Here is a 13,198-nt window from a genome sequence, read left to right as displayed (position 1 = left end):
TACCAACGCTCCCCTAGCAAGGCCATGGGGGCACATGCTGCAAGACCCTGGTAATGGGCTGCTGCTGGACCAAAGGGAGCTGGGGAATGGCAGTTCTTTTCTGCATCTCAGACCAGAGTTTGGAGTTCAGCAAAGAGAAGAAGCAACCAAAAAAATAAGGGGGAAAATTCAAAGTGCTTCATTTGCCATTTTGGAGTTTTTGCACTCCTGAATGCTTGCTTCATTTAGGAAGTCACCAACTGTCTGTAGCTCCTGTAAAGGGCTCCCCATCAACCAGTGTGCCAAGTCTTGATGGGCTTTCCCCAAAATGGGGGGAACCTACCTGCTGGAAAATGTATTCCCTCCTCAACAGAAAACAGCCCTTTGGGGACACCCAAAGGAGGGATTTCCACTGTTAAAGAGAGTTTTTCTTCCTTGTATTTTCCCCACAGGCAGTCAGAGAGGAGATAGCATCCAGCTTGCCTGCCAACCTGATGAAAAGTGGATCTATTTCTGCATCACTGTGCCAGGACAGGGCAGGAAGATGAAGGATGCCCCCATCCCTGCCCCAGATATCACTGACCCAGGTCTGGGAGTGAAGGGTTCACCCTGGGGATACAAATGCTGTCCCCCCAGCCTGGCACATGTCTACAGCATTCCTGCAGCCTCTGTGTGGGGAAGGACAGCCGGCAGGCACCGCCTGGGATGCTGGCCGCATCTTAGCGCCATTAATTCACCTCCCCAATTAGCAGGGTGAAGAAGCAGAGCTTCTGGCAGAGCACAGAGGCCCAGGGGGAATGTTGCCATTAGCATGGCCAGCAGCTGCCTGAACCATGCCCCCTTCCCTCAGGGTTGGAGCAGGGCACTGCAGGCAGCCCTGCAGCAGCCAGAGGCGGGGGAGGGTCTAGGACATTTGTTCCCCTTCCCCAGGCTCTGCCCCGTGGAAGAGACATCACACATGCAGGGGTGGCTGCAGCACCCCAGCCCCGCTGTGCAGGCAGGCTGACCAGGTGGGTGGGAGCCAGCTCCTACCCTGAAACAAAGCCATGCTCTCCTGGGCCACTGAAAAGAGAAGGGAGAGGAGACATGGATTATATTTGTACCCACTAACCTGGGCTGGAGCCTCCCGCCACAGCCCCATGAACCTGGGGCTCAGGCAGCACAGGGGCTGAGCATTGCTCAACCTACCCCAGCAGTGTCTGGCAGTGATTTCGGCACCTGCATGGGCCAGCTCTGAACTTCACGACAGAGCTACACCTCCTCGACTCTCATTTAAAGCAAGCTCAGACAGGGGTTTCCTTCTTGCATCCTCCCAGAGGGCACCATGGAAATGCTTCTAGAAAGCATGGAATAGGTCAAAGAAATTTTTGTTGCCTTCTTCACCTCCCATGAGACTTGTCATCCTCAGACCACTTGCTTGCAGCCGGAGCTGGTCAGCACTAGGTGCTGCTATACATCCCCTCCACCCTCAGGAATCCCTGTGTACCTCCCAGCACCCCTCAGACCCTAGCACACAGCAGTGTCCTGTGCATCTCCCACCAGGACCAGCCAGTCCCTTGCTACGGCATCCCTTGGGAGGCACAGACACTCTCTCCTCTCGCAAGTATGAAGAGAGAGTGTGCACTGTCCACGGCTGCAGGCCGGGAAAGCCTGGGTCACCTGCACTGTGCTGTGTCGCTGCAGCACCCGGGTTCATCCCACAGCCCCAGCGCCGTGGGAGCCCCTGGGGCATCTTGGTCATAAGCTCCCCCTTCTGCCCTGGGGCTCACTGTGATACAAGCTGGGGAAGGATGCCCTGTGGTGCGGGGCTCTGCACCCTTCCCAGGGACCATGCAGCATCTGCACTGGGGTGGGGACACTCTGCAGCGCAGCAGCTGCCAGAGGTGGCTGCACAGGTCTGGGCTGCTGCAGGGAGGGTGGCATGGGACCCCACTCCCCAGGACAGGTCAGCAAGGCCTCACCCAGACCCCGGGGGGATTTGCCGGGAGGAGCTGGGCAAAAAATGCTGCCCACTGCCCTGGGAGCAATACCCAAATAAACTTACCCCTCTGAACCCAGATCCAGAGGGAGAAACCCCAGTGCAGGCCAGCCTGTGCTTCTTCAGAGCATGTGCTGATGAACCAGCCTGATTCTGGAGGAAGGACAGACTGGTCCCAGCTGGGGAAATGGGCTCCCAGGAGATGATTTGCCCAACTGTGGCTGAAGCTCAGAGGCATGTGCTCCAGAAACAAGGCCTGGGTGCCCTTCCTCCCTAAGCACTGATGCTGGAGCTGCATCTGCCCTGGCTGGGTGCGCTGATTAGCTACTTGGTGGGTGCTTGGTGACTGGCACACCCAGAACCAGGGCTGAGAAACGACCACCAGACCGACAGCAGCGGGACCCCGCAGGATGCTCACACCTGAAAGCCAGAACCACCGGAAAGCCAGTGGCCAGGGCTTGCCTGTGCAGCATCCCTGCCATCACCCGTCCCAGTGCGGTAGTGGGTGGGGGGCTTGGCAAGCCATCTCCCTTGGGGACTCTTGCATGTGGGCCAGGGGCACGGGGACAATGCTTTGGGGCTTGTTTCAGCAGCGGCCAGCCCTTGCCGAGCCAGGCAGCATCCCGGGCTGGAGTGGAAAACTCTTAGCAGCCTCGCAGAGACAAACACCCAGGGAAGTGGAAGGGCATGAGGAGGAGCCCCTCGGATGGGGACACGGGTGACCCACCGCTCCGTGAAGCCACCCCTGGGTTTGGAGGGTACTCACCTCCTGCTCCTGGGCTGATTCCTGGAGTCATGCCACACCAGGAGCCAGCCTCCTAATTGCAGGGGCTGTGCTCCCCTCCCCGCCGCCACTCGTCACGATCCCCCACCCGGGTCCCCCCGCGGGGGACCCTACCCACCCCGCCCCAAGGAGACCCGGCCGGAGCAGGGGGAGGGCAGCGTGAGGCTGTCCGGTGCGGGGTTCCCCCTCCGACACCGGCGGCTCCGTCCCGGACCACACCCCCCCACACCCCCCCCGAAAACAAAGCCCCAGGGAAGGCAAAACCCCCTACCTGCCCCCGGACGGACGGACGGAGGGGCTGTGCAGAGCGGGGAAGGATCGGGCAGGAGGAGAGAAGCGGCGGAGTTGGGGGCCGGGAGGGCGCGGCGGGGCGAGCTCCGAGGGAGGCGGCAGCCGGAGCCGAGACGGTGCGTCCTGCACGGCTCCCCCCCCGCCCCGCAGCCCTACCCGGCCCCCCCGCGCCCTGCCCCTGGTTGGGCTTGGGCTCCTGGTGCTGCCCCTGCCCCTATCCCAACCCCTTCCTTTACCCTACAGCAGTCCCTGCTTGCCTGCCCCAGCCCCTGCCAGCTCCCAGATCCTGCCCAAGCCCGTTCTTGACCCAGCCCCTGCTCCAGCTCCTAACCAAACCCCTCTCCTACCCCTGCCCAGTCCCAGCTCCTGCTCCTTCCCTGCTCCTGATCACGCCTCAGTTATTGCTCCAGCCCCTGCCTCAGCCCTTGTTCCTGCCCCTGACCAGTCCTAGCTCGTGTTCCTGCCTTGCCCCTGCCTGTACCCCTCACCCTGCACTTGGCACTGCCCCTCCCCCACCCAAGCCCCAGCCCCTGACCTTCCCATCTCTCTGCCCCAACCGCTGCCCGTTCTCCAGCCCCAGTCCCTGCCCCTGCCCCTGCTCAAGCCCATGCTCCTACCCCAGACCCCACTCAAGCCCATCCCCTCCCTAGCACCAGACCTTGACACTGGCCCTGCCCAGCCCCTGCCCCTGATCCTGCCCCTAAACCTGCTCTACCCCTGCCACAGCCCCTGCCCCAGCTCCTGCCCTTGACTCTACCCAGTCCCTGCTCCAGCCCCAGCCCCTGCCGTGCCGTAGTGCCTGCCCCTGCTCCAGCCCCTGCCTGAGCCCCTGCCCCAGCCCCAGCCCCATCCTTTGTGCTGAAGTCAAGCCCCAGCCCTGAGCCTCAGCAGCCAGGCGCTGGTGGATGCCAGCCCTTGGGCCTGGGGGTTGCTCCCCCATGTGAGCCATCTGATGGGAGGCAGGGGCATCCCATGTGCTGCAAGCATCCTGCCCTCTGCACAAATGCATCTGCCAGCCTTCCCCTTGCACCCCTGGGTGCTATCCCAGGTTGGGGGGAGTGGGGCCAGTGACTGAGGCTGGTAGTAGCAGCATGACTTTCCCAAGGGATGCACACTGGGGTGGGTGGCTGGGTGTCCCAGGTGGCACCAATCAGGCTGACACCACCAGTGCCCCAGGGTGCACAGCATCACACCAGGGCTTCTCCAATGCCCAGGTCTTGCTGCACGTAAGGAAGGGACCCAACCATGCCACTGTCCTGGCAATCAGGGGCTGGAGAGACACGTCCCACCAAGGGCTGTGCCCTGCCCCAGGAGGTACATGGTGGGCATGGGGAGCCTGCAGACATGTCTGCTGTGGTCTTGCCATCCTCCCCAGGACCAGCACCTGCATGGGAGGAGACATGAGCCAGCTCCTTCTGCAGCACCAAAGCTGTCCTGGTTTCCTCCCTAGGGAGGAAATGGCTTTGGGGAGCAAACATGCCGTCATTAAAGAAAGGACCTGGGATGTCCCCTACCTAAATAACACACCCTGTCTCTATCGGTTTGGCTGAGAAAGGGGAGAGGAAAACCCAAGTGAAGTAAATGCTGGTCCAGCCCCCACTGCGGTGGTTTGGGGGTGGGCATCTTCAAACGGGTGTTGGGGGGCTCAGTGGGACAACAGGCTTCTGGCTGGGATGACCCCAGGCTGAGATGTGGCTGCCTGGACCCCTGATCGGGGGTTTGTGATGGTCCCTGGACATCTGTGCTCCCACTGCCGCACTTCCATGCAGGAGCATATAAATATTTCAGTGGAGTAGCCGAGTCCTGTCAGGTTGCATTTGCTTCTGGCAGGGTAAGTGCTGAGAGAAGGAGGGAGGGAAAGGGGGAGAGAAGATGCTCTCTGAAGTTGCATCCTCTCCCGGGAGATGGGTGCACCAGCTCCGGGGCCTGATCCTTGAGGGTCTCCACCTCTGCTTAGTTTCCCTCTGCAGACGCTTTCACCTCTGGGACCAGAGCAGGGGCGCGATGCAGCCCCCGTTGTCCTGATGGCCGGATCTCACCCCATAACCACATCCCGGGGGGGGTGGGGGGGCTTCTGCCAGGCTGTGCCGGGGGGTGGGGAAGTGGGGATTTGGCAATTTTGCTCTGAGCCCAGCAGGCAGCGGCACGTACGGGACCCTCTGGGGTAACAAATCCCCTCCCCGCCTGTAAAAAATGGGGGGGGGCAGAAATAAATTCAAGCAGGTGTGGGTGTTAAAAACACTGCGTGGGGAGGGAGCCAAGGCGGTGCGCAGTATCTCCCCGGTGATGCTGCTGAGCCACCCTGGCGCGGCTCAGTGCGCGGGGCCCCGCAGCCCAGAGGCGACGATAGATGGGCGGGGGGCTGAGCCCAGTGGGGAGGGGCCGCAGAAGAGGGTGTCCCGCCCCCCTCACGCCGGGTGCTGGGCGGGCAGGATGCGGAGGAGACACTTTGAGGGAGGGATTTCACCCCTCCCCCCAGTCTCGGACACACGGGCTGCCGGCGGGGCTGGCCGGGCTCCTCCTCTTCCTCTGCCTCCTCCCCTTCCTCCTCCTCGCTGCACTGTGGGGCTTGTAGTCCCCCCGCAGCTCCGCACATGGGGCACGACTACATTTCCCGAGGGGCCCCCACATTCTCCTCCTCCTCCTTCTTCTCCTCCTCCTCCTCCTCCTCCTCCTCCTCCTCCTCCTCCTCCTGCTTTTGCTGCTGCTCCTGCTCCTGGGCTTGCTGCGGATCGGGCTCCGGCGGCAGCGGGGCCGCGGGGAGCCCCGAGACCCCTCCACTGCCCCCGGGTGGGTACGGCCCGCCGCCCCCATGCCCGCCGCCCCCCCCCCCCAAGGTACGGCCGGGCTGCAGGGGTACGGGGTGCTGGGGTGCCCCGGTGCTGGGGTGCCCGGGGTTCCGGGGATGGGGTGTGTCCCCGGGGTACCTGGGATGCCGGGGTTCTTGATGCCCCCCGTGATGCTGGGGATGTGGGGTGCCCCCAGGGTACGCAGGGTGCCCTGTCTCAGGGTGAGCTAGTACCGTGCACTCCCCCAACACTCTCCTCTACCACGTTCACCCCAAACCACCCCCCAGCACCTGAAGCAGCCGCCCATCCATTGGGTGCTGGGGCGGGGAGGCAGATAGGTGCCCGCACTGTGGGCGAGGGTGTACTTTGGGGAGCTTCCCTGCCCTGTTTTGGAGAAGGTGCCCCAGGGAATTGCACATCCCCTATCCCCTGCCCACTTGGCAGCTCCCCACAAAATATGTCATGCTTCGGTGGAGTCACTTCTGTGCCGCCAACATGTGGCTGTGGGGAGACCATCCTTCCCAGTCTCCCCCAGCGCTGTCTTGTCCAGACCGTGGTGGCCATGGTTCCCTGGGCAGCTGTGCCTGAGCTAAGCTGCCCTCATCAACTGCTGCAGGTTGACAACGGTGTAGCATGACGGCGAACCCTTGTCAAGGTCACACGATGATAACACGGTGATAACCAGGTTCACACAGTGATAACCACCCATGCTCTGCTCCCGCTCCTCTGCCTGGCTTGCACCAGAGCAGAGGGATGACAGCACTGAGCTGGGACCATTCCTTGGGACTCATACCCACTCACCTCCAGTTGAGGCAGCTCCATGCATGGTCTGGAGAGGTGGAGCTGGGTCTGGCCAGATGGGTTCAGGGCTGGGCCCCCTGCATGTGTGGGGACACACATGCCAGGAGTTAGGAGCCAGTGCTCCCAGGATCAGTGGCACTGGGACAGCAGCACAGAACTATATCCTGGGTTTATTGTAGATGGTTTCCTTTGGGCCAGGGATGAGCAGTTGTAGCCATCCTGGATGGACACAAAAGGAAACGGGGAGCATCTGCTTCCCAAATGGGTTTGGAGCTGAGGGTGGAAAACAGCCTGTCAGGGTCCCAGGGCATGTGGTGGGGGGCTGCCCCACAGAGGGTGACTGCTGGAAGTGGCAGTCGCTCACATCCACCACCTGGCTCGGGGACAAGTGGGAGATGGGTCATAGTCCAGGCAGTCATGGCTGACAGGGGCCCCCGGGTGGGCACGGCGTGGCATGGTGCTGGGGTGGGCATTTGGGGGTGCTTAGTCCCCGCTCCTTGCCCCTTGTCCATCCCAGCACAGCAGGGGGGCTGTGGTGCTCCATCCGGCGCCTAAGCTGGCACCAGCTCTGGGTGATAGCTGCCTAGTAATAAGTGAGCAGCAAGTCCCTGCCCTGTTCCCCAGGGACCTTTTTAAGAGGTAAGGGCTGTTTGCCCAGCTGTGGGCTCCAGGACACATGTGTTTTGGCAATGCTCAGGTGCTAGCACTGAAATCCCATGGGAATGCCGATGAGTCCTCGCTGGGGTGAATGGGCACCCCGCTTCCCACTACTGCTTTTGGTTTCAATCATGACCAGTTTGCTGCTGCTGGCACCGGTGCCGGCTCATTTCCCCACATGTGTTTTCCGGGGCAGAGGGGAGTCCTTCAGAGGTGAATCCCCCAGTCTTGCCATGCAGGGTGGCAGCAGGGGGACACACACTGGGACCGTGGACTTACTTTTTCATGACTGTGCTTAGTCATTCTGCAATTAGCAGGGTAATTGGGTTTCTAGACCTTGCTCCTGTGGCATGGATTGGCACACGTGGATTTTTATGGCTTGAAAAGTGCCATCAGTGACTTGCAGGAGTGGGGAGCACTGAGAAGATATCTGGGCCAGGCCATTTGCCTTCCCTGCCTTTATCCTGTGACCACTAATCAGGCCTCCCCAGCGCTGCCAGCTTTCCTGCAGCCAAACCTAGGATTTGAGCATTTAATCCCCTTCCGGACCATGAACCTGATGACATTTTGCATTCTCCCCAGGCCGGGTGATGCTGCCTGAGCATTGTGTCCTGCCTGAGGAGAGCCAAGGGGCAGCCGCTTGCCTGTGGCTCGGCTAAAGTCCCACTGACAGCCCAGCTAATATATAACGTGGGCGGCCCCACGCCCGGTGTGCACATTAACTGGCTTTCACAACCAGTGTGGTTCCTGCAGCCATTGCTGTCTCCCTGTGGAGCATCCCCAGTGCAGGGTGTCTGCATCCCTTTGCCTCTGGGTCTGCAGCGGAGCGACTTGGCTCAGAGGGAATTGTCACTTTGGGAAGGGGGTAAAACCCTGCTGGTTCTTGAAAGGGAGAAAAAGGAGGTGATGGGAGCCAAGGAAGCCCCACCGCAGAGCTGGGCGCTTCGTGCATCCGGGCACTTTTATACAGGATTTACAAATGCCGCCTGAAATGGGCCTCCCAGCTTTTGCACAGTTTGATGCATGGCTGCTTTTCTTCTTGCAAGAACATCTCCTGGGGAGAAGGTAGTGGTATTTATTTGCCTTGCGATTATGGAGGAATTTGAGCCTGTGCCAAATGCTGCTTTCTCCCCAGAAACTGCAGCGACGTGGCTTTCCATGTGTCAGAGGGTGCCTGCAGCCAGAGAGGGGCTGCCTGGCTGCACAAAGCCTGTCTAGCTGACAGTCCCCTGGATAACGCTGCTGTCCCACTGCAGAGCCAGTGGAGTCATGCCTAAGAAGGATGATGACGCCAAAAAGCCGGCATCGGAGACGGTGCTGGACCAGCACTGGAAACTACAAGTCTTCTACCTCTGCTTCTATGGCTTCATGACACAGATCCGGCCCGGGGAGAGCTTCATCACCCCGTATCTACTGGGGGCTGACAAGAACTTCACACAGGCAGAGGTGAGCTGCGGGAAGCCTGTCCTCCCTGGTGTCCCCCTTTCTGGACACAGTCACCACCCTGGGGCTAGCCAAAGCATCCTCCTGCGGTCCTGAGGTGTGGAGGGGTGCAGGCGTGCCACGTCCTGGGCAAGATGGCATGTGGTGACATGTGGCAGTGCTTTTGTGGGGGGAGAAGGTGGTGTGGTATGGGTCCAGCTGGCAGTGTGTCCCTGTCTCACTGGGCTGTGAGGTCACCCTGTCCCCTAAGTCCCAGGCTCAACTTTCCCCGTCTTAACACCTTGTGCCTGGGCTGGCATCTGCTTTTGAGGGGTGATGCCTGACCCCTGCCCACCTGGACAGCCAAGGGGATGGCAGGGTGTGCCAGGCTGGGAGACTGGGGAGACCCTTCCATGCTGGTGCAGTGCACAGTGGGGGGGGCACAGGTCTGGTGACTGCCAGGCTGCTGGCAATGATGGGGTTAGACGAGGGGCCGCATGTCATTCCCCATCCCAGGGATGCTGGCCCCGGTCCCAGCAGGCTGCTGCAACCGTGGGAACGCCACGTTCCTGGCACAGGAGGGGGCCAGAGCTCAGCCAAGCCCCTGGCTGAGCATGTCATGGGCCGCATTCCTCCCTGAGGAGGTGCTGCGATGGGGGTCAGCAGCTGGTGCCCCCCCAAACTGTGCTTCTCTGGGCCAGGGGCATCTCCCAGGGACATGTCCCATGCTCAGCCCCTCCTTCCCCGCATGGCAGGTGACCAACGTGATCATGCCGGTGCTGAGCTACTCCTACATGGCTGTGCTGGTGCCCATCTTCCTGCTGACAGACTACCTGCGCTACAAGCCAGTACTGGTGCTGCAGAGCCTAAGCCACGTCTCCATCTGGCTGCTGCTCGTGTTGGGCACCTCGGTCCTGGCCATGCAGCTGATGGAGTTCTTCTACGGCGTCACCATGGCTGCCCGGATCGCCTACTCCTCTTACATCTTCTCCCTCGTTGCCCCGTCCCGCTACCAGCGTATGGCTAGCTACTCCCGCTCTGCTGTCCTCCTGGGTGTCTTCACCAGCTCGGTACTAGGCCAGCTCTGTGTCACCTTGGGCAATGTCTCCTTCCTCACCCTCAACTATGTATCGTTGGGCTTTGTCAGCTTTGGCCTTGTCCTCACTTTCTTTCTCGAGCGGCCCCGGCGCAGCCTCTTCTTCAACCGGCCTGAGGGGCCTGGCAACGGGGCTGCACCTGCCGAGCTGGACAAGATGGCCGGGGGGGACAGCAGTGAGGGGACACAGGGCTGGCAGGATGCGGTGCTGTGCCGTATGCTGCGGGAGGTGGTAGTGTTGGCCAGGCAACCCCAGCTCCGGCTCTGGTCCTTGTGGTGGGTGTTCAACTCAGCCGGTTACTACCTGATGCTGTACTACGTGCAGATCCTCTGGAATGAGATCTACCCTGCCACGGACAACGGCCGGGTATACAACGGAGGGGTGGACGCTGCCTCCACACTGCTGGGTATGCTTGCCTGTGTTGGGGACACCGGGGATGTGAGGGGAATGGCAGGGGACACCAGTGATGTGGGGGGAACCCCCATCCCATCGGAATGGCAATCCTTACGTTTTTTGGGAGTACAGAGAACAGTTTGGCAGCGATGATGAGATGAGCATTAGGCTGGGGGATGCAAGGTATGTCCCATGCTGGCGAGGTGTTCACAGCATTTTTCATCCCTTCCCTAGGGGCTGGCGCTTCCTTCGCTGCTGGCTATGTGAAGATCCGCTGGACGCTCTGGTCGGAGCTGGTGATCGGGGTGGTGACAGCTTTCCAAGCAGGACTGCTCCTGCTCATGAACACCACCAGCAACATCTGGCTGTGCTACGCTGCCTACGTCCTCTTCCGTGGCTCCTACCAGTTCCTAGTGCCCATTGCCATGTACGTGGTACCCCTGGGGACCTGCTCCCAGCCTGGCAGCTGGGCTGGCACCAGGGGCTCACCGGTTCCCCGCTCTGTCCCAGTTTCCAGATCGCTACCTCCCTCTCCAAAGAGCTCTGCGCGCTTGTCTTCGGGGTCAATACCTTCTTTGCCACCATGCTGAAGACCATCATCACCATCATTGTGGCTGACAAGAGGGGCTTGGGCTTGTCCGTGCATCCCCAGGTAGGGACAGGAGGCATCTAGGATGGAGGTGGCCCCCCAATGGTGTGGGATGAAGGGAGGGGGCGGGCCACAAGCATCACTCTCTCCCCACCTCTCTTGCAGTTTTATGTGTATTTTGGCTACTTCACAGTGCTGGCGGTGGTGTACCTGCTGGCAGCCATTGGCGTGGGCATCCAGCACAGCCGCCGCAAGCAGCCGGCGGAGCTGGCCTTGGCCAAGGAACCATGCCACCTGCCTGCTGAGGTGCCGGCACAGAAGAGCCCAGAGGCAGGGGCTGTGCAAGCCTGAGTGCTGGCACTGCGACCACCGCGGCCAGGTCTCAGCTCCATAAGCAAGCGTCACTGTCACTGTGTGCTGTCTCCTGTCCTGCTGGTGGTCCATCCCACTGAGGATATACCCCCTGGGATCGATTTTCTGCTCCGTGGGGGCAGGGCTGTGCCTCCCCAGCCACAACCACAACCAGAAGAGGGGCAGGATACCCACGGCTGCCACCACCGGGTACCACACAGGGATATGGATGGGCTCAGGGGGTCTCCCAGACACTGGCTCCCTCTCATCGTGCAGAGCCAGGCTACAAGAGGATAACATTTCTTTATTCAGTGCCTTTAGAAAATGGTTTATAGGACACAACTGACAAAAAAAATATAAAGATCCACAGGCTTTAAATTGCATTAATTACACAAAATACAGTAGACTGTAAGAAATAGAGACCGTGTGACTCGCACAGCTTTTATGGTAATGATTTCCATACAATAATAAAAAGCTAGTTACAGATTTGTCTTTTTTTGTTTTTTTTTTAGCACCTTGGATTTGCCCACACCAATTCAAACCAGCTTTGTTGTGCCTTGGCCCTTAGAGCACTGCAAAGGTTGCATGGGGAGGGGGGGTGATGGCAGTGCCTGCCCTCGGTACCAGGCGCATTCAACACGCACATGCTCGTAAACACGTGCCAAGGGCATGCCTGGCCCCACACCAGGGTCACCCCATTACCCCAGTCCCCATGCTGTCCTGGCTGTGGCTGTACCCAGGGTGGGGGGGGGCACAGCAGGGATTGGAGGGGACCAGAACCTGCCCCCCACCCCAGGACTCGTGAGCTGCTGGCTGGGGGCTGGAGGTGAGGATGATGATGTGGGTCTGGGTGGGAAGGTCCTTACCTGGAGAGGATGGAGACCATCTGGAAGGAGCCCTGGCACTGCCAGATGATGGTCCCTTGCTTGGGTGGGATGCTGGGGCTTTGGCTGGAAAAGACCCCATGGCCTCAGCAGCAGGGATTTGGGTCCAGCCCTGAGCTCCTGACGAGGACTGTGCAGGGCTGGAGGGGGTGTCACAGAAACACCCTCAAGGCTTTCAGGGAGGGCACACTGCATGGCACCGCCAAAATCTCCCTGCTGAGCATCCTCCCACCCAGCTACCCCAAAAAGAGCATCCGCGCAGGTGGTGGATGCAAGCTGAAATGGTTAAATATTAGGGGTTAGAAGAGAAGTGGAGTGTGAGGAAGAGGAGAAAGGCAGCCAGCCCCCAGCTGCCCTGCCCCAGGTGGGATGCGAGCCCCTGCCAACCCAGGGTGGGGTGATGGCGCTACTCTTTGGCTTCAGGTCTGCAGGAGGAGAAAACCCTGCAGGGCAAGGGCAGGAGATGGAGGGGCTGAGGACCACACAGGTGCTGGGGTGCAGACTGGCCCAACCCTCCCCAGGGAGATGCAGGGAACCCAGGAGATGGGGGTGGGGTGGTGGTGTCACTTTTTGGCAGCAGTCATGAAGCTGTTCTCGATGCAGAGGACAACAAAGGCATGTTGGCAGCTGCTGGCCACCTGCTCCAGCAGCTTGCCAGAGCCCAGCAAGGAAGCCTGGCCAGTGGCAGTTCGCTCATCTGTCCGCCACGTCTCACAGTAGCTCTCGGGCAAGCGCCGGCCCTTGGCATCTGAGCCGTGCCAGATGCTCTTCTGTGGCCTGGAAACAAGAAAGGTGGGGGGGGCTATTGCTGCCCCCACTGCGGCCCAGACCCCCATCTCCCCTCTTTCCCCATCACTCAATCCCATGCTCACCATCCTGCATCCCTCAGGACATCCCGGCCGTCAAAGGAGAGGATGCGGGCGCCGGCTCGCAGTGGGGCCCCACTGCCCGTGAAAAGGGCTTCCCAGTTACTGAAGAGCACTTCGTCCTGGTGTGGAGATGGGAAAAGGCGGTGGGGGGGGGAGTCAGCCCTACCTGCACCCTGAGAGCATCACAGGAGCTCTGAGCCCTGGCAGCCCCTGGGATGGGGATGTGCCGCAGTCACTGCCATGCGGCTGGATGGGGGCTTTGGGATGCTCTGCAACCCTTGGAACTCGTGGAGTGTCAGGAAGGGGACACACGT

At 60.6% G+C, this 13,198-nt stretch overlaps 3 protein-coding genes across 11 annotated transcripts in view; 1 reads left to right on the top strand and 2 right to left on the bottom strand.

Moving 5' to 3' along the window:
• Window positions 1–3,313, bottom strand: part of PCBP3 (poly(rC) binding protein 3) — a 65,023-nt gene extending 61,710 nt beyond the window's left edge. The window contains exon 1 of the mRNA XM_064452220.1: window positions 3,013–3,313. The gene's annotated coding sequence lies outside the window, so the exon portion shown is untranslated. The remainder of the gene's footprint in view (window positions 1–3,012) is intronic.
• A 2,369-nt stretch (window positions 3,314–5,682) lies between these two features.
• Window positions 5,683–11,620, top strand: SLC19A1 (solute carrier family 19 member 1). Of its 4 annotated transcripts, none has more exons than XM_064452218.1 (6): window positions 5,683–5,822; window positions 8,415–8,725; window positions 9,457–10,204; window positions 10,426–10,618; window positions 10,702–10,843; window positions 10,974–11,620. In XM_064452218.1, exons 2-6 carry the CDS (start codon window positions 8,549–8,551, stop codon window positions 11,172–11,174), a joined length of 1,461 nt encoding a protein of 486 aa, XP_064308288.1. In that variant the 5' UTR covers window positions 5,683–5,822; window positions 8,415–8,548; the 3' UTR covers window positions 11,175–11,620. The 4 variants fall into 4 exon arrangements, with proteins under 4 accessions (XP_064308288.1, XP_064308289.1, XP_064308285.1 ...); XM_064452219.1 differs by having other exon boundaries at window positions 5,687–5,822; window positions 8,536–8,725; XM_064452215.1 differs by lacking the exon at window positions 5,683–5,822 and adding an exon at window positions 8,041–8,344 and having other exon boundaries at window positions 8,536–8,725.
• The window catches only part of COL18A1 (collagen type XVIII alpha 1 chain), a 41,357-nt gene continuing 39,574 nt past the window's right edge, over window positions 11,416–13,198 (bottom strand). For all 6 annotated transcript variants that reach the window (XM_064452214.1, XM_064452209.1, XM_064452211.1 and 3 more), the window contains 2 exons: window positions 12,888–13,003; window positions 11,416–12,792 (listed from right to left, as the gene is read on the bottom strand). In XM_064452214.1, the coding sequence (XP_064308284.1) occupies window positions 12,579–12,792; window positions 12,888–13,003 (330 nt within the window). In that variant the 3' untranslated portion in view covers window positions 11,416–12,578. The remainder of the gene's footprint in view (window positions 12,793–12,887; window positions 13,004–13,198) is intronic.

The sequence above is a fragment of the Phalacrocorax carbo genome, chromosome 5, assembly GCF_963921805.1.
Source record: "Phalacrocorax carbo chromosome 5, bPhaCar2.1, whole genome shotgun sequence".
In the NCBI taxonomy this organism is placed as follows: Eukaryota; Metazoa; Chordata; class Aves; order Suliformes; family Phalacrocoracidae; genus Phalacrocorax; species Phalacrocorax carbo.
The sequence above is the reverse complement of the archived record's forward strand: the minus strand, read 5'-3'. Positions and strand labels throughout refer to the sequence as shown.

Excerpts from the sequence above, each read along its gene's own strand:
- SLC19A1 (XM_064452215.1), top strand. The coding sequence starts at position 8,259 with ATGCCGCCTGAAATGGGCCTCCCAGCTTTTGCACAGTTTGATGCATGG. Across the intron at positions 10,619-10,701 it reads TTCCTAGTGCCCATTGCCAT|TTTCCAGATCGCTACCTCCC; the intron begins GTACGTGGTACC and ends GCTCTGTCCCAG. Across the intron at positions 10,844-10,973 it reads GCTTGTCCGTGCATCCCCAG|TGCTGGCGGTGGTGTACCTG; the intron begins GTAGGGACAGGA and ends GCTACTTCACAG.